This window comes from Nerophis ophidion, linkage group LG11 (assembly GCF_033978795.1).
Source record: "Nerophis ophidion isolate RoL-2023_Sa linkage group LG11, RoL_Noph_v1.0, whole genome shotgun sequence".
Lineage (NCBI taxonomy): Eukaryota > Metazoa > Chordata > Actinopteri > Syngnathiformes > Syngnathidae > Nerophis > Nerophis ophidion.
In genome coordinates, this window is record NC_084621.1 from 67,345,224 (window position 1) to 67,368,703 (window position 23,480).

The window sequence follows — 23,480 nt, forward strand, 5'->3', positions numbered from 1 at the left end:
GTAACATTAATACACTTAACGGTAATGTAATATATTTTTAAAGGTAACATTAATACACTTAACAGTAATGTGATATATATTTTTAGCGGTAACATTAATACACTTAACGGTAATGTAATATATTTTTAGCGGTAACATTAATACACTTAACGATAATGCAATATATTTTTAGCGGTAACATTAATACACTTAACGGTAATGTAATATATTTTTAAAGGTAACAATACACTTAACAGTAATGTGATATATTTTTAGCGGTAACATTAATACACTTAACGATAATGCAATATATTTTTAGCGGTAACATTAATACACTTAACGGTAATGTAATATATTTTTAGTGGTAACATTAATACACTTAACGGTAATGTAATATATTTTTAAAGGTAACATTAATACACTTAACGGTAATGTAATATATTTTTAAAGGTAACATTAATACACTTAACAGTAATGTGATATATTTTTAGCGGTAACATTAATACACTTAACGGTAATGTAATATATTTTTAGCGGTAACATTAATACACTTAACGATAATGCAATATATTTTTAGCGGTAACATTAATACACTTAACAGTAATGTGATATATTTTTAGCGGTAACATTAATACACTTAACAGTAATGTGATATATTTTTAGCGGTAACATTAATACACTTAACGGTAATGTAATATATTTTTAGCGGTAACATTAATACACTTAACGGTAATGTAATATATTTTTAAAGGTAACATTAATACACTTAACAGTAATGTGATATATTTTTAGCGGTAACATTAATACACTTAACGATAATGCAATATATTTTTAGCGGTAACATTAATACACTTAACGATAATGCAATATATTTTTAACGGTAACATTAATACACTTAACAGTAATGCAATATATTTTTAGCGGTAACATTAATACACTTAACGGTAATGTAATATATTTTTAATGGTAACATTAATACACTTAACGGTAATGTATTATATTTTTAGCGGTAACATTAATACACTTAACAGTAATGTGATATATTTTTAACGGTAATAATGAATTGTAATGAAACTGCAATACATTTTTAACAATAATAATATACATTTACATACATTTTTTAGACCTTTCAAAATCGTGTTAGACATTTTCTGAAATTGAGAAATTTTAGATATTTTAAGGCCTTAAACCCAAATTATTGATGTTTAAAAAGTCTATTTTACATAATAATAAACTACTTTTGTGTTTTGAAGGTCTTTTAGCTTCCTATGACAGTAATGATGTTTTGCATCATTAAAATAAGAACATAATGATCTTACTGGCTCTGGGGAACAAATATCCAAGTTGCTCGGCGTCCTCAATAGTCGCTTTTCACCTCCTCGAGGAATTCCTGCATTTTTCTTGTCTGCCACGTCTTCTTCCTCACTACAACTGGAATCCATCGGTTTTAGCTCAGCCTGGACAAAAAAGAAACTAAGAATCAACTTGAATTCCAATAAGTGCTAGAAACATACTCATCCTGAAATGATTATTCACCTGGGCTCTCCTCTCCTCCTCTTCTCTCCTCCTGCGTCTCCGTACTCTGGCTTTATGTTTGCTTCGCTTGTCCTGCAGCATCTCCAGGAGCTTTCCTTTGTCCACACCATTCCTCAGCTCCTGGAAGTCAGGCCAAAACCTGAGCAGCTCCCTGAACACGGACATCTAGCAACACAATCATCATGGAACAGTGACTACGGGTCTCCCGATACAACTTTTCACTCCTGATACGATACCGATTTTGGAACCTTGAGTATTGGCCAATACCGATATTAACCTGATACGATCTCAGCAGGACTCATACATGCTTTTATTTTGTAGTGTGGAATGTTAGAAAAGGTTTGATCAAATGAAATTACTCAGAACAAAAGTAGGTATGAGAAACACTAACCTTATGACCGATTATTATTATTATTATTATTATTATTATTATTATTATTATGACCGATCAGTAGAAGCATTTAAGTCTCACCTTAAAACTAATTTGTATACTCTAGCCTTTAAATAGACTCCCTTTTTAGACCAGTTGATCTGCCGTTTCTTTTCTTTTTCTTCTATGTCCCACTCTCCCTTGTGGAGGGGGTCCGGTCCGATCCGGTGGCCATGTACTGCTTGCCTGTGTATCGGCTGGGGACATCTCTGCGCTGCTGGTCCGCCTACGCTTGGGATGGTTTCCTGCTGGCTCCGCTGTGAACGGGACTCTCGCTGCTATGTTGGATCCGCTTTGGACTGGACTCTCGCGACTGTGTTGGATCCATTGTGGATTGGACTTTCACAGTATCATGTTAGACCCGCTCGACATCCATTGCTTTCCTCCTCTCTAAGGTTCTCATAGTCATCATTGTCACCGACGTCCCACTGGGTGTGAGTTTTCCTTGCCCTTATGTGGGCCTACCGAGGATGTCGTGGTGGTTTGTGCAGCCCTTTGAGACACTAGTGATTTAGGGCTATATAAGTAAACATTGATTGATTGATTGATTGATTTCTGAGTGTTAATTTGGTCATGGCGGCGCCTCGTTATCACAATCATTTATCAAATTAAGATCATGACACAGTAAACGAAATGATCCAGACATGATTGTTACTGATACTTTCTAAAACACTTCTGCAAATAAAAATTAGTTAATACTTGGTCATATTGACAAATGTCATGTTTTAGACTTCAATATTGTTCAGTTATGGATATTTATTACACATCTCTTTCTTGTGTGCTTAGCTGGTGTGTAGCGGCTAGCTCCTGCTATCCTTTAGCCTAGCATATTTACTAAATGACTAAATCCCAAGAGAAGACCAAACTTGTGTGCTTTTGGAGGATAACTGGCTGCCCAGTAAAAGGACTGCTTGTATTGGTGCGCTTTTATCGGATATTTTAGATGCAAACCAACATTATCAGACACTAGTTTTTAGCCGATATCTGGTATCAATATGGAATCAGGACACTCGTAGTAGTGACACACAGCACCTGCGCATCTCTGAAGATGTAAGGGCCCAGCTGGTGGCGTTTGTCCAGAATGTGCTGCGCTTGTTCCTGAGAGATGTCTATCTGCAGGGCTGGAGGTGTGTAAGAGTTGATGAAGCAGTCGATGATTGTGGAAATCTTTTGTTGGATTACGGCCTGTGCGCTGTGAGAATGACAAAGGTCCTGCAGGGAGGAACACAAACTGGTGGAGGTTCGAGCTTTTTGGACACTTCTGCATGTATTTTAAGGACAACAAAAGCAGGAGAGAGGAACCTCAATCTATATTCTGTTCAGAATATGGAAGTGAATTACAGTGGGGCAAAAAAGTATTTAGTCAGCCAGCGATTGTGCAAGTTCTCCCACTTCAAATGATGACAGAGGTCTGTAATTTTCATCATAGGTACACTTCAACTGTGAGAGACAGAATGTGAAAAAAAATCCAGGAATTCACATTGTAGGAATTTTTAAGAATTTATTTATAAATTATGGTGGAAAATAAGTATTTGGTCAACCATTCAAAGCTCTCACTGATGGAAGGAGGTTTTGGCTCAAAATCTCACGATACATGGCCCCATTCATTCTTTCCTTAACACGGATCAATCGTCCTGTCCCCTTAGCAGAAAAAAAAGCCCCAAAGCATGATGTTTCCACCCCCATGCTTCACAGTAGGTATGGTGTTCTTGGGATGCAACTCAGTATTCTTCTTCCTCCAAACACGACGAGTTGAGTTTATACCAAAATGGATACATGGATGATACAGCAGAGGATCGGGAGAATGTCATGTGGTCAGATGAAACCAAAATAGAACTTTTTGGTATAAACGCAACTCGTCGTGTTTGGAGGAAAAATAATACTGAGTTGTATCCCAAGAACACCATACCTACTGTGAATTATGGGGGTGGAAACATCATGCTTTGGGGCTGTTTTTCTGCTAAGGGGACAGGACGATTGATCCGTGTTAAGGAAAGAATGAATGGGGCCATGTATCGTGAGATTATGAGGCAAAACCTCCCTCCATCAGTGAGAGCTTTGAATGGATGAGCAAATACTTATTTTCCACCATAATTTACAAATAAATTCTTAAAAATTCCTACAATGTGAATTCCTGTATTTTTTTCCACATTCTGTCTCTCACAGTTGAAGTGTACCTATGATGAAAATGACAGACCTCTGTCATCATTTTAAGTGGGAGAACTTGCACAATCGGTGGCTGACTAAATACTTTTTTGCCCCACTGTATATTTATACAGCGCTTTTTCTCTAGTGACTCAAAGCGCTTTACATAGTGACACCCAATATCTAAGTTACATTTAAACTAGTGTGTGTGGCACTGGGAGCAGGTAAGTAAAGTGTCTTGCCCATGGACACAACGGCAGTGACTAGGATGGCGGAAGCGGGGAACGAACCTGGAACCCTCAAGTTGCTGGCACGGCCGCTCTACCAACCGAGCTATATGGACTTTTGTCGAGGCTGTAACCAATTATTCATGTTTAAAATGTAGATTTATATTTAAAAAATGTTATTACATAAATGTAAAATGTGCATTTTTGTTTTCAAACTTTTGGGGTACCTGGTACAATATGTGTTTGTCGAGGCTGGAACCCATTATTCATGTTTACATGGTTAATTGTGGAAAAATTTGCTTCATTATACAAACTTTTTTCTTAGTGAACCATGTTCAAGAACCAATCACTTTTGGGGACAATTGAGCGTAACGAGTGTTGTTTTTGTACCTTGTACCTCTGCACCTCCAGCCAAAAGCGCACGTCATTCTCCAGGAAGTCGCCCTTGACAGCCACAAAGTGCTGGAACTGCAAAGAGGAGGCAGGGCTGAGGAGAAGCTGTCGGAATAGAAGGATCTCCTTGGAGGAACTCATCCACAAGCCCTGAGTCTGTAAGAAAAGTGGGCAGCTTTAAAGATGTGGAAGTGTACCCCCGATGAAAACAACAACAGCAACAATGCAAAGCGAGTGATGAGCTCACACAAAAGTGAAATCATGACACTCCTTAGAGAACCTGCTCTCTGCCAGCGATGACATCATGAACCTAAAGATGAAAGTCACGATGGTGTATGGAAATCACGCTGCTTCCAAATGTTCATGTTTTATATCTGCGTCGTGCTGCCGAGCAGCAGGGAGGACAACAGAGCTGCATGAGAACACTCTGAAGACCATTCAGGCCAGTTTAGTTACGCTGATGCTTTAATCGTATTTATCCTGGATCCCATTTGGGAAAATTAACCACAGGGCCAAAATGAAGTTTGACAAAGCCAGTAGTTGGAGCCAAGTGGTGAAGTAAATCACACATGTTTGCAAGCCAAAAAAAGAAATGTCTCTCCATTCCAACACTGTGGGCGTCAACTTACCTTCCACACTTCTTTTCTTGTCTTGTGTTCTTCAGAGCTGGGCTGTGACACACACACACCAATAAATATGTTAGTATTACAAACAAACGAATACACACATCTTCTCAACACTGCACTCCTTTAGGATCATTGACACCCTTTCCTCGTCTCCTGTAATCTTGCATAATAATGCTGAGCTAACACTTCTCCTTGGTACCTAATGACACGACTCATGTTAGCCAAACTGTCAACATGATAACATAATGAGGCAGTGCAGCGGAATATTTGGTTTACGTGTCGCCACCTGAGAGACACCAAGAGCAGCCGAGTGGTTTCTCCCTCAGCAGCCGTGTGTTTGTATAATGACTTGATGATTGCTTAGTGGCATTTATGCCCTTAAAACAAACTAAAACACAGTGAAGCATTTAAAGTCAATAAAGGACCTTAGCTTCCACATGGAATTGATAATATACAATGCAAATTATTTGCCACTTGCCAAGATTTAAAATTGTATTTCTAGAAATTTTGCTAGTTGTAAGCGATTTTTACTTATTTTTAGTCATTGATTTTACATCATAATCTTAATTTCGATAAAATAACTGTTCAAATAAGATATTCTGGTTTTCCCCACAAACTAAATCTTGTTTAAAGATACTCCAACCTCCGTAAGATGCTTAATTTAGGAATTGCAAGTTGAATAATGCTTGTTTTTAGAATGAAATACTTATTTCTATCTCAAAAGTCCTGCTAAGTTCTACATATACAAATCTTAACTTAAGATGTTTGATTAAGTACAATTAACCAGCTGCATTGACTGATCTCACTAGTTTTTAGTATTTTTTTCCTAAAATATATATTATTTGTATATTTAAGCTCTTTTGTATATCAGTTCTTTTTTACAGCATACAGAATTTGTTTTTAATATCTAGCTTTTCAGAAAGAAGTTAGTGTTTACATTCTGTCAAAGTGTTATAACTACTGATGATGAAGCATGTTATTGTTATATAATTAGGGTGTCCATGGGCAAAATTTGATTTTACTTTTATTTTTTATTTATTGAACGTCATAAAATATGTATCAACAATTAAATATGAATGTATACTTATTCATATTTTTCATCATAAACACAGAAAAAAATTGTTCATTCATTATATATTTTTAGTTTTTTTTTTTCAAAGATCCAATAACGAATACAATTAGTAAAATTATTTTACTAAAATATTACATTTAATGAATTCTGACTTGCTGATTAAATTTCCCGTTATAAATAATGCAACAAAGATAATAGAAAGAGAAAACAATTGTTTAGTATCAGTGGTAAAATAAACTTTTAGTAAGTTATAGCCCAAATATTTCTGTAGCGGTAATACAATTAATAATGACAATATAAATAAAATATAGTTCAGTATTATACATTTCAAATGTATGTCAGCCACCATCTTCTTAAATCATAAAATAATGAGTATAATATGGTGTACAATTAGGTTATGATTTTGTGTATACGTATGCATAAAGAGCATGCAGAGATGGGAAGTCTTTTGGTATTGTATTTTCTCTCTTTTTTCAACACATGACAATCATTTTAGTTATTGTTAATATGTTCTTTGGGGAAAAAGAGGCAAAGTTGAAGGACAAGAAATGTAATTTTGTAAAACCATTGCCATAAAGTAAAAAAAAAAGACTTAAACAAAAAGTATGTTTAAGTTTGAGACTTTTTCACATAATAGTAGTTCTTGCTTTATAGAATTGTTATGACTGGGATTAGGCCTAGTATAAGGAAGACAAATATGAAAGTTTACCTTTGGTTTGTGTTTCTGTCGCTCTATAAACTCTGCTGTGGCCAGAAACTGAGGCAGCCACGTTTTCTCAATGTGACTCCTGATGATATCCTGGATCTTCACAGTAACTTGCTTTGAGAGACACTCACGCTTCAGACGCTCCTGTCCACCTGCCAGGTGTAACACCTAAACACACACAGAGTATAGACGAGCAACGTCACATACTTGAAGGTGAAGGAGTGTGTGTGCAAACCACATGAGGAACAGATTAAATTGAATAAAACATTCTTTTTGAGAAACCAGACACCTGTCCTTTCCTGACTCATTTTATTCTTTCCCACAAAGCTTTTCATTTCATTCCCCTTGTTTTTGCTTTCTGTCCTATACTGCATTTATCGGTCTCTCTTATGATGGAAAAAAAGTTTTTCAAAGCAGAACTCAAGATACATTTTTTTAATTAATATTTCACACACTCAAAGCAAATGCAAATATCTAATAGTGTATGACATATGTAACTTATTTTGTTATTACATCAATAAAAGTCTGAGACAATCCTGTGTAGAAATGTTATAATTTTTCCCGTGACTGAATGTGATGACCAAAGCAGTAAGATGACAACCAGCACTTAAGTCTATCATAAATAAACAATCCATCCATCCATTTTCTACCGCTTTTTCCCTTTCGGGGTCGCGCTGGCGCCTATCTCAGCTACAATCGGGCAGAAGGCGGGGTACACCCTGGACAAGTCGCCACCTCATCGCAGGGCCAACACAATATGGACTGTAATTGTACAGGGTGATCCTAATATCCATTCATCCATCCATTTTCTACCGCTTATTCCCTTTTGGGGTCACGGGGGGCGCTGGCGCCTATTTCAGCTACAATCGGGCGGAAGGCGGGGTACACCCTGGACAAGTGGCCACCTCATCGCAGGGCCAACACAGATAGACAGACGACATTCACACACTAGGGCCAATTTAGTGTTGCCAATCAACCTATCCCCAGGTGCATGTCTTTGGAGGTGGAAGGAAGCCGGAGTACCCAAGTCTGTATATGCATCTATCACATGCATACATTAAAAAATATATAGGAAACGTGTTAAATTTATTCCATAATTAAATAATTAATACATTCATTATCCATCCATCTTCTTCCACTTATCCGAGGTTGGGTCTTGGAGGCAGAAGCCTAAGCTGAGAAGCCCAGATCTCCCTCTCCCCAGTCACTTTGTCCAGCTCCTCCCGGGGGAACCTCGAAGCATTCCCAGGCCAGTTGGGAGACATAGTACCCCCCCATTGTGTCCTGGGTCTTCCCCGTGGCCTCCTGCCGGTCGGACGTGCACTAAACACCTCCCCAGGGAGGCGTTCGGGGGGTACCCTGACAAGATGCCCTAACCACCTCATCTGACTCCTTTCGAGGTGGAGAAGCAGTGGCTTTACTTTACTTACTATCTCTAAGGGAGAGCCCGCGATGGAGGAAACTCATTTCGGCCGCTTGTACCTGTGATCTTGTCCTTTCAGTCATAACCCAAAGCTCATGACCATAGTTGAGGATAGGAACATAGATTGACCGGTAAATTGAGAGCTCTGCCGTCCGGCTCTGCTCTTTCTTCACCATGATGGATCGATATAGGGTGCACATTGTTGCAGACACCGCCCTATTCCAACAGTCAATCTCACAATCCACTCCTTCCTCACTCTTGAACAAGACCCTGAGGTACTTGAACTTCTCCACTTAGCCTAATACGGTATATCCTCCCCAACACGGAGATGGCACTTGACACTTTTCCTGGTGAGAACCATGGACTCAGATTAAGTTGGAGGTGCTGATTCTCATCCCAGTCACTTCACACTCTGCTACAAACTGATCCAACGAGAGTTTGAGATCCTGAAGCCAGCAGGACCTCGCATCGCCCTGATTGCGCCTAGAAATTCTGTCATAAAAGTTGTTAACAGAATCAGTGACAAATGGCAGCCCTGGCCCAGTCTAACACTCACTGGGAACTGATCTGACTTACAATGCCGACCACGCTCTGACCCCGATCATACAGGGAATGGACTGCCACCATCAGGACCTACCGAGGGACCACATAGCACATGTAGACTGGTTGAGCAAACTCATATGCGCCCTCGAGGATCATGCCGGGAGTATAGAGCTGGTCTATAGTTCCACCACCAGGACGAAAACCACACTGCTCCTCCTGAATCCGAGGTTCGACCATCCCGCGTAGTCTCCTCTGTAGTACACCTGAATAGACGTTGAGTGTAATCTCATGATAGTTGGAACACACCCTTCGGTTCCCATTCTCAAAAAGAGGAACCACCACCCCGGTCTGCCACTCTAGAGGCAATGTCCTCGATGTCCATGCAATGTTGCAAAGTCTTGTCAACCAACACAGCCTCACAGCATCCAGAGCCTTAAGGAACTCTGGGTGGATCTCTTCCACACCCAGGGCCCTACCACTAAGAAACTTTTTAACTATCCCGGCAACCTAAGCCCCAAAAATAGGAGAGTCCACCACAGATTCCCGAGGCACCGCTTCCTCAATATGTGTAGGTTTGATTGAGGAGGGCTTCAAAGTATTACCCTCCACCGATCCACAACATCCCTAGTCGAGGTCACCACCGTACATGGTATAGACAGAACACTGCTTCCTCCTTCTGAGGTGGCGGATGGTGGTTCAGAATCGCTTTGAAGCTGCCCGGAAGTCATTTTCCATGACTTCCCCGACCTCCTCCCATGTCAGTGTTTTTGCCCGCGTGTAGGACGACTCCTTCAGCTTGACAGCATCCCTCAGCGCAGGTTCTGGGATTGCTGCCACGGCAGACTCCAAACACCTTGCGGCCACAGCTCCTATCGACCACCTCGACGATAGAGGCATGGAACATGGTCCACAAGGACTCAATGTCCAGCGCCTCCCTTGTGACATGTTCAACGTGATTCCAGAGGTGGGAATTAAAACTCTCTCTGACACGAGGCCGTGATAGACATTCCAAGCAGCCCCTTACAATGCGTTTGGGCCTGCCAAGTCTAAACGGCATCCTCCCCCATCATTGGCGCCAAATGACCAACACGTGGTGATCGGTGGAAAGCTCCGCATCTCTCTTCAATATGGTGCTCGTTATGGATAATCTCTGACGAGCACAAAAGTCCAATAACAAAACTCCACTCTGGTTTGGATCTGGACGGCTGTTTTTTCCCAATCACGCCTCTCCAGGTTTCACTGTTGTTGCCAATGTGAGCGTTGAAGTCTCCCATCACAACAAAAGGAATCACCTGGGGTAGCACGCTCCAGTATTCCCTCTAGACTAGGGACTCAAAAAAACGCAGGTATTCTGAACTGCTGTTTGGTGAGTAAGCACATACAACAGTCAGGACCCCCACGCCCCGGAGGCGGAAGAAAGCTCTAACCTCTCGCCTCCTGGGTTAAACTCCAACGTACAGGCTTGAGCTGTGGGGCAACTGGTACAAGCATATCATGTAAACTTTAAAATGAACTAAACATCCATCCATCCATCTATCTTCTTCCGCTTATCCGAGGTCGGGTCGCGGGGGCAGCAGCCTAAGCAGGGAAGCCCAGACTTCCCTCTCCCCAGCCACTTCGTCTAGCTCTTCCTGGGGGATCCCGAGGCGTTCCCAGGCGAGCCGGGAGACATAGTCTTCCCAACGTGTCCTGGGTCTTCCCCGTGGCCTCCTACAGGTTGGACGTGCCCTAAACACCTCCCTCGGGAGGCGTTCGGGTGGCATCCTGACCAGATGCCCGAACCACCTCATCTGGCTCCTCTCGATATGGAGGAGCTAAACATGCAACACAATATTCCAAAATTGCTTTTACTATTAAAAAATATATACCTTTATAACTGCTTGTCACCCAGACCTATGATTTTAAACCAAGTTATCCATCAAATGCAAAAATTATAGTACAAGGCGATTATACATTAATATTCATACACAGTATAATCACGGTTACAACTATATCAGCTGTAACTGTGATGTGTCTCGCAATAAAAAAAAAAAGTTTGAAACTCTTGCTCTATTTAAGTATTAAAGGTTAACAGGCATGTATAGCTTGTTAATACAATACACAACGTATGATAGAAGTGTTCCTCTGCATCCCCTGTCTCTGAATCAGAAGTACACTATTTCCAAGTGTTCAATCCCTTCATCTTGTTTTAGAAAGGATGCCCCCCGCAATTTTACTGCAATGTAGAAATCTAACTTTAGACTACAGATTGTGTCCCAGTAGGTCTTTTCTCGTCTTGTGGATTCCAACCACAAACCTCTCCTTCCCCTCATTGTAATTCTAAGCATGTTTTTTATTGTCTGATCCCTCAGTGACACTCTGTCCAAGCTGTCAGCAGCAAGTCTAACGAATAGCAGAAGAGAAAAGTGGAACATTGCATTAGAGCCACAGAGGGCGCCGTTTATTAGATGTGATATGAAAGCCTCAGTGGGAGCTTGCACTCTAAATCTGGATTGTCATGTCATGGGCACTATGTCACTGCCCGTGTCTTTCTTTCCCACGAACTTCACAATAATTCAAATGATACCATCTATTTCATTGCCACTAATCAAAAACACACTGTTTAAAAAAAAAAAAAAAAAGTTTATTTTACTTACATTATTTTGCTGCTCTGTTGTGGCGGGACTGTGGCTACTAAAAAAGTACTTCTTGTTGAGATATTTGTTGGCAATGTGCAAAGATCGTCCCTCTTTCACTGCTTTGTTCCTCTGAGGGGTCCTCCTGTACTGCTCCAGGTCCAGCCAGCATTCCAAGTGGATACTGACAACAAACATTGCAACAGGGCACTTTCATTCCACACACACACTCAACACATCAGAAAAAAGCCAAGGTCATTTATAGGACATTTTAAGTGCCAAAGTTGGCTGGCCCTCGTGTATTAATGTGAGTGTGAGTGTTGTCTGTCTATCGCTGTTGTCCCTGTGATGAGCTGGCGACTTGTCCAGGGTGTATACCGCCTACCCCTTGAATGCAGCAGAGATCGGCTCCAGCACCCCCCGCGACCCCGAAAGGGACAAGCGGTAGAAATGGATGGATGGATGAAGTTGAGAAAAAAATAAATAAATAAAAATTAGCCTTTATAAGGCACCTACTTAAACACAGTACTTGAGACTTGTACATATGAACCTCAATTATTATCAATACAATACTATAGCAATGAAACCTTGATAAACTTAAGAGAAGTCGGTGTATAGCTTGAATAGCAGTATACATTTACTATCTACCAAAAATTAAACACGGATGCATCAGGTGGGCCGGTTCTACAATGGGAATGAAACTGGACACACTGGTGACGGTGGCAGAGAAGAGGACTGTTGACAAACTAGTGAGCATCCTGGATGATGCCAGTCACCCTCTGCATAGTGTTATCAGTAGCCAGAGGAGCCTGTTCAGTGCTAGACTGCTTCATCCCAAGTGCAGGACTAATAGACTCAAGAACTCCTTTGTCCCACACGCCATTAGACTGTACAACTCCTCTCTGGGGCGGGGGGCAGGGGGTATTAGGATGACAGGGGATGCAAAACATTAACAGTGCAATACGTTTTCATAACATGGTCACTACTGCCTACTTTGTCTTGTTATATTCTTATTTTACTGTTATATTGTTATTCCCATTGTTTTTATTCTTTTGTAATATTTCTCTATTTTGTTTCCATTTAAACCCCCAGTATTTACTTTTTACTTTTATTTGATCTCAACTCTGTACACTGTTGCTGGAATTTTAATTTTCCTGAAGGAACTCTCCTGAAGGAATCAATAAAGTACTATCTATCTATCTATCAACATGCATTTTTAGGGGTGTACCGATCCGATATTTAATATCGGTCAAATATCATCATAAAAACAAGTATCGGATGATATTGTCTTGGAAGTAAAATCTCTGTTGGAAGCTTCTATACATGCAGTCCTGCAGCGCGTTCATTTACTTGCGCAAAGTTGGACGGCCAGTTTACATCTAAATGTCCTCCAATAAGTATTAGTTTGATCTTTTTTTAGTGAAGTCATTTACAAAAAGGTAAACGTGGTAGGTTATAGGCTACAAGGAGCTATCAGCTACACAGCAGCTAAGCACACAAGCTAGACGTACGCAATCGTTGTCCTTAATTGAACAATATTGCAGTCTAAAACAGCACATTTGCCAATATAAACACGTATCGAATAACAATAGTTGCATAATATTTACACATACAAAGTCTCCAAGGCAGAAGGGTATTAAAATTGTATCCAGTAACAATTATGTCTGTATCATTCAACTTACTGCGTTATGATCCTAAATTAATTAAATATCGTGACCAGTAAGTGTCACCAAAAACAAATTCACACCCCACTTGAAAATATAGTGGGGTGTGATCATAAGGTTTTTGTTGCACTGAATAATTTCATCTGATCAAACCTTCATCCATCCATCCATTTTCAATCATCAATCAATCAATGTTTACTTATATAGCCCTAAATCACTAGTGTCTCAAAGGGCTGCACAAACCACTACGACATCCTCGGTAGGCCCACATAAGGGCAAGGAAAACTCACACCCAGTGGGACGTCGGTGACAATGATGACTATGAGAACCTTGGAGAGGAGGAAAGCAATGGATGTCGAGCGGGTCTAACATGATACTGTGAAAGTTCAATCCACAATGGATCCAACACAGTCGCGAGAGTCCAGTCCAAAGCGGATCCAACACAGCAGCGAGAGTCCCTTTCACAGCGGAGCCAGCAGGAAACCATCCCAAGCGGAGGCGGATCAGCAGCGCAGAGATGTCCCCAGCCGATACACAGGCAAGCAGTACATGGCCACCGGATCGGACCGGACCCCCTCCACAAGGGAGGGACGCAGACATAGAAGGTGCCAGCAACACGTGACAAAGAAGTTGGGAAAGGTGGCAATAAATACTGATAAAGTTGAGAAATGCTCATCAAACACTTATTTGGAGCATCCCACAGGTGTGCAGGCTAATTGGGAACAGGTGGGTGCACAGGAGGGACATAGAAGAAAAAGAAAAGAAACGGCAGATCAACTGGTCTAAAAAGGGAGTCTATTTAAAGGCTAGAGTATACAAATGAGTTTTAAGGTGAGACTTAAATGCTTCTACTGAGGTGGCATCTCGAACTGTTACCGGGAGGGCATTCCAGAGTACTGGAGCCCGAACGGAAAACGCTCTATAGCCCGCAGACTTTTTTTGGGCTTTGGGAATCACTAGCAAGCCGGAGTCCTTTGAACGCAGATTTCTTGCCGGGACATATGGTACAATACAATCGGCAAGATAGGATGGAGCTAGACCGTGTAGTATTTTATACGTAAGTAGTAAAACCTTAAAGTCACATCTTAAGTGCACAGGAAGCCAGTGCAGGTGAGCCAGTATAGGTATATATGTATGTATATATGTATATAAAGGTATATACAGTACAGGTGTAATGTGATCAAACTTTCTTGTTCTTGTCAAAAGTCTAGCAGCCGCATTTTGTACCAACTGTAATCTTTTAATGCTAGACATGGGGAGACCGCTTGTCCCTTTTCAGGGTCGCGGGGGTGCTGGAGCCTATCTCAGCTGCATTCGGGCGGAAGGCGGCGTACACCCTGGACAAGTCGCCCCCTCATCACATGGCCAACACAAATAAACAGACAGCATTCACACTCACATTCACACACTAGGGCCAATTTAGTGTTGCCAATCAACCTATCCCCAGGTGCATGGTGGAGGTGGGAGGAAGCCGGAGCACCCGTAGGGAACCCACAAAGTCACGGGGAGAACATGCAAACTCCACTCAGAAAGATCCCGAGCCCGGGATTGAACTCAGGAATACTCAGGACCTTTGTGTTGTGAGGCACATACACTAACCCCTGTAGTACCATGCTGCCCCTGATCAAACCATTTATAACAAAACAATAAAGGTTGTAATTCTATGTCATACGGTTAGTGTTTTTAATATCTCCTTCCTCTATTTGTTGAATTTCACTTAATCAAATATGTTCTATGATTCCACACTGCAACATATTAGAAGTACCGTATTTTTCAGACTATAAGTCGCAGTTTTTTTTCCATAGTTTGGCCAGGGGTGCGACTTATACTCAGGGGTGACTTATGTGTGAAATTATTAACACATTACCGTAAAATATCAAATATTATTTGATGAGAGACTAGACGTATAAGATTTCATGGGATTTTGAAATTAGGAGTGAGAGATTGTTTGGTAAACTTATAGCATTTTCTATATGTTATAGTTATTTGAATGACTCTTACCATAATATGTTAGGTTAACATACCAGGCACCTTCTCAGTTGGTTATTTATGCCTCATATAACGTACACTTATTCAGCCTGTTGTTCACTATTCTTTATCTATTTTAAATTGCCTGTCAAATGTCTATTCTTGGTGTTGGGTTTCATCAAATAAATTTCCCCCAAAAATGTGACTTATACTCCGGTGCGACTTATATATGTTTTTTCCATTCTTTATTATGCATTTTCGGCAGGAGCGACTTATACTCCGAAAAATTCAGTATGTGCAGTGATTCCTTAAATTATATTGATACATTTTATTCACTAATTTTTATTAGGGATGAACAAATATACATATATAAAGACAAATGTGTGTTTTATTAGTTACTATGCATACCGCCACCAAACAGGTAGCACAAATTCTATTTTCAATTCTTCTTCTATTGCTGCTTTATTGGGTCTCACACTGCATGAAGGAGGACATCTCTCAGGAGAACAAAAGGAAATAATTATGGGGACATATCTGTATTGGCCCTGCGATGAGGTGGCGACTTGTCCAGGGTGTACCCCGCCTTCCGCCCGATTGTAGCTGAGATAGGCGCCAGCGCCCCCCGCGACCCCGAAAGGGAATAAGCGGTAGAAAATGGATGGATGGATGATTAGGGTCACTTTTATAATATATGTGTACAATAAAATTATATAAATAGAAAAGATTGAAATAATTTATCAGACAGTACATTTATTCACAATTATTAATTGCTTGTTGGCTGGTTTGTCATATGACTAATATCTCCGTGAGCCATGCCAGATCAATATGCTTTCATGACCATTAAAAGGCTAAAGTAATCCCATTAAATTTTGCCAAGAGAAGGAAAAAAGGTTAGAGAGCAGGACCATAGTTGATGCTAAAAAATGGAAACCAGTTTAATATAACAACATTATGTTATATAACTCACCTGACATCACTATCCCGGAGAAAGGACATAAAGTGCCGGATCTCATGACAATGTCGAAACAAGGAGCCTAAACGGTAACCTTGGTACTGTCGAGGCACGTTGGACCAAGAGTCCAGGGCCCGGTTGCCCGGAGGGGAAAGCTCAGGTGAAGTATTAGACGGCAATGTCATTACCTGTTTACAAGACACATAGTCAAAAATATGTGGTGTTTTTTCCTGAATTTTTTTGTATCTTTACTTGAAGGTGCAGCAACCAGAAAATCGTTCATGTTTTAGCGCTAATGGTCATAAAAACAATCACACACTTCCTCACAAACACATGGCTCATTACCATATTGCATACATCTACTAGAGTTCAGTCATTTGAAAACAGTTGTCAAGGTCCAAATCCATAATTTTAAACATATTTAGCAGAATTTAACTTGTTGAAATTGGTATGAAAAAAAAACAAGTTTTTCAGTCTGCTAGTTTGTCTTTTAATGCAATGTTTATTTATATAGCCCCAAATCACAAATGTCTCAAAGGACTGCACAAATCATTACGACTACAACATCCTCGGAAGAACCCACAAAAGGGCAAGGAAAACTCACACCCAGTGGGCAGGGAGAATTCACATTCAGTGGGACGCCAGCGACAATGCTGACTATGAGAAACCTTGGAGAGGACCTCAGATGTGGGCAACCCCCCCCCTCTAGGGGACCGAAAGCAATGGATGTCGAGCGGGTCTAACATGATACTGTGAAAGTTCAATCCATAGTGGCTCCAAGACAGCAGTGAGAGTCCCGTCCACAGCAAACCATCTCAAGCGGCTCAGCAGCGTAGAGATGTCCCCAACCGATACAGGCGAGCGGTCCATCCTGGGTCCCGACGAGCGGTCCATCCTGGGTCTCGACTCTGGACAGTCAGTACTTCATCCATGGTCATCGGACAGGACCCCCTCCACAAGGGAGGGGGTCCTGTCCGATGACCATGGATGAAGTTAATGCTCTCAACTGTCTGCCTCATAGAAAAAGTTCAAAACGTCTGAGACCAGAGTATAATTTAGTATATTCATGGGTTTATTAATGCAGCATAAATTATATATTTACAGTTTAGTCTTTCCCAAATACTCATTAATTAATAAATTGGTCTTAAATAGGGAGGATTGTGTCCTCTATGGTGAGTGCCTTCATAGATAATAGAAAAAACAATGTACCGTCATCCCTCGCCACATCATTCTTCAAATATTAAAATTGATTTTTGGTATTTTTTAAGCACATTATACATGTTTAAACATTAAAATGGCTAAAAAAACAAGGCCGAATATTCATTGTATTGGCCACGCGATGAGAACAAACCAATCAGCTCATGCTGTTCAGTATTGTGGCCACGGTTTGTGTAAGCCTCCGCCAGCTGTACTAAATAAGCGTGTAAAAGTGACAAAAGGGTGTTATTTCATGTCTAGAGGGTTCTCATATTGTTGAAAAATGTTTTAGAAGGTCATTAACAGATGATTAATGCATGAGTTATGAAAATATGAGATTTGTAAATAATGTTTCCTACTTTGTGGAAATGTCTTTATCCAACTACTTAATAGCAATAAATGATGGTATACTGCAGGGGTCGGGAACCTTTTTGGCTGAGTGAGCCATTAAAACCAAATATTCTATAATGTATTCCCATGAGAGCCATTTAATATTTTTTAACAGTGAATACAACTAAATCCGTTCATTTGTAAATAAGACCAACATTTTTAGAGTACAATAAGTCTCATTCTTTTTAATAACATTGTTATTCTGAAGCTAACCAATAATAAATGCAATACTTCTTACCAATAATGCGACCTTCCTGTACCCCGTAAGACATCTGGCATTGGCTGAGCCACCCAAAACCTCGAACAGGTGCATTATTCATTACTTATCCCGTTAAGCAATGTCAGCTAAGATTCACCTGAGAGCCAGATGCAGTCATCACAGGAGCCATAGGTTCCCTACCCCTGGTATACTGTATGCTTTTCTTCAACGGTTTACTAGTGGATATTCCGGTCTAATATCATGTACCTAAGTAATTGCAAAAACTGATGCCATTCACTCTTGGGATTTTGCAACAACAGCTTAAAAGTAGGCTGCACTGCCACAACTACAGGGCAAAAAATGATGAACAAAAACAACGCAATTATTAGTTCTGGAGCCGAGAAAAAGAAAGTTTTATTCCATGATACATACTGCTCTGTTGGGGACAAAGCTCATTCACATGGATCATTTCTTGTTTATAACACCAGTAACTAGTTTATAAATGGCACACACACCACATACCAATTATAGTTGGACATACTGCAAGTAATTGGAATGGAGCAGAACATTAAATCAATGTCCATATTATTCTTATTTGTCTGTTAACTTGCAACCATCCATTTTATTTACTATTTTTCTTAGAAAAACTGGAGCCTATCACAGCTGATTAGAGATCTGAACCCTTCATCTAATGACTGAAGCCCGCTTGCCCTGTGAGCCATATTAAACAATAAAGGCTGCGTTAACCTACAGATGTTTCATAAATATGTAATATTTCATTAGGCAAACTGACCTGTTGTATTTGCTGGTTAGATTCTGTGTGTAAGTTCTGAAGCTCCCTGTATTCCCAACAGTCAACACAGCGCTCCACTTCATGAACACACACCTATAAAACAGGCACAAACAAAATATTAACACTTTAAAATTTTATTTGAGAGCCTGTTATTACTATAATTCTTACAAAAAGACACATTACATTATGGCAACAGGGGTGCCCAAACTTCTTTAGCTGTTGTTTAGTTAATTACATGTTGCCTAAAAGCAATGCAATATAGATCCACATTTTGTAAGTAGTTAGAGTAAATGTACTTAACTCAACTTTGTGTTATAGAAGACAAAGCAAATAGTTTGTAGTCATACAAATGCCTCGAAACTAGTGTTTAGTATCACATTATATTTAATACCCGTGCCAAATTGGCACAATGCATAACGGTGCCTGAAAAAAAATCTAAAACATACAAATTTTGTGACAGACAAGATGATCAAAATAGTTTGACAATAAAACAATAAGTCAAATATTAACTACCGGTAATATAAAATTAAATCCGCAACAAATTGCATAATTATAAACGGCAAAACCAGCAGCAAGAGATTGAGCAAAAATATTAGCTTCTATAGGTACTATAGGTACATGTATTCCGGACAATTCAAAAATATCTAATTAATGGCAGATAGCAATCTGTTCACAATAAAAAGGTAAAGTTTTGGCTAATGGGAAAACAAAGCTGTACACATTACCTTGGCCCTGGTTTTAGTGGTGTTTTTTTAAAAAGGTCTTACCTTGTATTTTATTTCCCCATGTGTTATTGTAGTATGTTAACCTATTGTATAGTGTGTTAGAGTATGTTCCATCCATCCATTTCCTACCGCGTGTCCCTTTCAGATTCGCGGGGGTGCTGTAGCCTATCCCAGCTGCATTCGGATGGAAGGCATTGTACACTCTGGACAAGTCACCACCTCATCGTAGGGCCAACACAGATAGGCAGACAACATTCACATTCACACACTAGGGCCAATTTAGTGTTGCCAATTGACCTATCCCCAGGTGCAGGTTTTTGGAGGTGGGAGGAAGCCGGAGTACCCAGAGGGAACCCACGCAGTCACGGGGAGAACATGCAAACTCCACACAGAAAGATCCCGACCCCAGGATCGAACCCAGTACCTTCGTATTGGGAGGCAGATGCACTAACCCCTGTTATTTACAAAACAGCTAAAAACAAAAATTGGGAATTAACATTTCCTATAAACTTCTTGTACAGCATATCAGGTGCATTATTGTTTTGGAACTATTTTAAACTGTATCATCCCTATTCAGACAAAATCATATTCTATTTGAGGAAAACCTAATTGACAAAAATTTCAGTCAGTGTAGACCAGGGGTGCCCATTACGTCGATCGCGAGCTACCAGTCGATTGTAGAGGGTGTGTCAGTCGCTCGCCAGCCAGGCATTAAAAAAATCGACCTAAAAATTAGTGATCATCAATCTTCACTAAGACGTCACTTTCGTCATTTGATTGACATTCACAGCACCCAAAGATCTTCTGAGATAACACTGGTTGATGGAGGGGAAGGCGAGAAACACTTTTTATTTCAACAGACTCTCGCATCGTACCTGCCGTCACAACGCTAAAGACCGACTGCACAGTTCCTGTCTTCACAATAAAAGCGCTGCTTCATTCTGCCTGCGCTAACAATATAAGAGTCTCAAAGAAACTGGCGTGCACATAGTTTGCCGCCATTGTACTTCTTGTAAAGTTTATAAAAACGAGTATGGAAGCTAGACAAATAAGATGCCAAAAACTAACCACTCTCATGTGGTATCCGACAGAAAGGAGCACTTTTTTGTCATCCATTTGAAAATGTGGACGTTATCAGCACTACTGTCTGATTCCAATCAATGCAAGTCATTAGAATCAGGTAATACTCCAATTTATATTCTTGTCTTCATGAAAGAAAGGAATCTATACGTGTTAAACATGCTTGTATTATTATCAAACACCTTTCCCTTGTTAACAAAAAAGTCTATATAAAAATGAGATGGAGATGGGACGGCGTGGTGCAGTGGAAGAGTGGCCGTACGGAACCCGAGGGTCCCTGGTTCAATCCCCACCTAGTACCAACTTCGTCACGTCCGTTGTGTCCTGAGCAAGACACTTCACCCTTGCTCCTGATGGGTGCTGGTTAGCGCCTTGCATGGCAGCTCCCTCCATCAGTGTGTGAATGTGTGTGTAAATGTGGAAGTAGTGTCAAAGCGCTTTGAGTACCTTGAAGGTAGAAAAGCGCTATACAAGTACAACCCATAAGCGGTAGAAAATGGATGGATGGATTTATCCCCTCGACTTGGTCAAGTGAAAAGTAGCTCGCCTGCAGAAAAAATTTGGGCACCCATGGTGTAGACCAGTGGTTCTCAACCTTTTTTCAGTGATCTACCCCCTGTGCACATGTTTTTAATTCAAGTACCCCCTAATCAGAGCAAAGCATTTCAGGTTGAAAAAAAAAGATAAAGAAGTAAAATACAGCACTATGTCATCAGTTTCTAAATTATCAAATTGTGTAACAGTGCAAAATATTGCTCATTTATTAGTGGTCTATTTTGAACTATTTGGAAAAAAAGATATAAAAACAACTAAAAACTTGATAAAAAATAAAGAAGTAAATCAATTATAAATAAAGATTCCTACACTAGTAATCATCAGTTTAAAGAGCCCTCTTTGGGGATTGTAATAAAGAGCCATTAGGATTCATGAACTTAATTCTAAACATTTCTTCACAAAAAAAGAAATCTTTAACATCAATATTTATGGAACAGATCCTCAAAAAATCTAGCTATCAACATTGAATATTGCATTGTATTTTTTTCACAGTTTATGAAGTTACATTCATATTTTGTTGAAGTATTATTCGATAAATATATTTATAAAGGATTTTTGAATTGTTGCCATTTTAAAATCATTTTTAAAAAATCTCACGTACCCCTTGGCATACCTTCAAGTAACCCCAGGGGTACGCGGACCCCCATTTGAGAACCACTGGTGTAGACTATGTTAAGGTTGGCAATAAAGTTTAAAAAGAGCGTCCGACTTTCTGTGACGTTAATATCACCTTCAAGCACTTGTTGCATGTGGCTGAGTCTACATTTTTTTTGCATCAAAATGCGTTTTGTTTTTTTTTACTACTTTTTACATCAGCATGGCTCCCTATTACGTTAGCCAGTTTGAGTACCAATCTCTGCGCGGGACACTAAAAATAAGCTGTTGGCTGCAAATAACCCCCTGGCCTGACTTTGACCACCACAGATGATATAAGTAATTGTCGAGATGAGGCATTTGCACATAATACAGGTGGAAAGTGGCGTGACCCGTTCTCACCTGCAGGAAGGAATCTTGGTCCTGGTCAACCAGCTCTGTCCATGCCTCCATGAGAATGTTCAAGGCGTGGTCCTCCACTTTATCAAAGAGTTCTTCAAAAGCCGGCATCATCGCGCCGTACACCTCCCTCCTGACCTCCTCTGTCACGCCAATGCTCCTCCTGGCAGAGCTGAGGAGATATTTGGAGTACAGGAGCTGACAAAAAGGAGATGAGAGAAGTTATTGCTAAAAACTTCAAATAAGTGAAGTGAAGTGAATTATATTTATATAGCGCTTTTTCTCTAGTGACTCAAAGCACTTTACATAGTGAAACCCAATATCTAAGTTACAATCAAACCAGTGTGGGTGGCACTGGAAGCAGGTGGGTAAAGTGTCTTGCCCAAGGACACAACGTTAGTGACTAGGTTGGCAGAAGCGGGAAATGAACCTGCAACCCTCAAGTCGCTGGCACGGCCACTCTACCAACTGAGCTAAACCGCCCTTAAATAGCTTAGTTTTTCTTTCCAAATATTTGATGTTTATTAGAGAGGGTGATTAAATTACACAGTCCGCAAAGACCATTGCCATAACAACAGAACAATTAGCCTGACAGTTAATTAGATTTCATTAGTCACCGCCTGAAAATCTGCCACACAAACATTTGATGTCACAACAAAGAAAGAAAAGCATCATAATTGCTATGTAAAAATGTGGATAGTATATACAGTTGTACAATTATACGTATGAACTAGTACAAGAAATTTGAAGGAAAAACATGAAAAAGTACAACAACATTGTATTATGCTACACATTTTTTGGTTCAGGCAATAAAAGTAAATAAGTCTATGTATTGATGCAGTATGATGTTTGTGTACCTGAGCCACTCTCTGCACTCTGTAAGGATCCAATCCATCCTGGTAGAAGAGCTCATGATAGTGCTGGAGGTCAATCCAAAAGTAAACGGTATTTTCCCACATCTTTGGATGAAAGAAAGTAATAATGAGCGTTTGAAAGTGCCCATTAAAACATAAAATGAACATTGAAACGTGTACATTTAGTTTCAATGCGCATTACTCTCTGGAGTACAAGCAGGTATGTCGTATTACTTATACCTGGTTTCCAGACTGCTCACAGAAGTGTGTGAAGTATGAGCCAGAATGAGAGTCGACAAACAGCGCCTGCAGCATCTTTTCCTTTATTTTGCAGTCTTCTGATTGGCTTTTGCCACATATAGACTGTTCGTAGAAGTAAAAAGAAAACGAAAACAAAGTTCATGTTATATACTAA

The 23,480-nt window shown here is 40.1% G+C and overlaps 1 protein-coding gene across 7 annotated transcripts in view; it reads right to left on the minus strand.

Annotated features, from left to right (window-relative positions):
* The window catches only part of LOC133562377 (regulator of G-protein signaling 22), a 54,040-nt gene that overhangs the window by 21,131 nt on the left and 9,429 nt on the right, over positions 1–23,480 (minus strand). For 6 of the 7 annotated variants that reach the window (XM_061916540.1, XM_061916541.1, XM_061916539.1 and 3 more), the window contains 12 exons: positions 23,306–23,428; positions 23,069–23,170; positions 22,215–22,409; positions 18,859–18,951; positions 16,295–16,467; positions 11,717–11,879; positions 7,118–7,282; positions 5,340–5,381; positions 4,708–4,866; positions 2,978–3,157; positions 1,516–1,680; positions 1,299–1,436 (listed from right to left, as the gene is read on the minus strand). In XM_061916540.1, coding sequence (XP_061772524.1) covers positions 1,299–1,436; positions 1,516–1,680; positions 2,978–3,157; positions 4,708–4,866; positions 5,340–5,381; positions 7,118–7,282; positions 11,717–11,879; positions 16,295–16,467; positions 18,859–18,951; positions 22,215–22,409; positions 23,069–23,170; positions 23,306–23,428 — 1,698 coding nt within the window. The remainder of the gene's footprint in view (positions 1–1,298; positions 1,437–1,515; positions 1,681–2,977; positions 3,158–4,707; positions 4,867–5,339; positions 5,382–7,117; positions 7,283–11,716; positions 11,880–16,294; positions 16,468–18,858; positions 18,952–22,214; positions 22,410–23,068; positions 23,171–23,305; positions 23,429–23,480) is intronic. The other variant, XM_061916542.1, reaches the window with a different exon arrangement.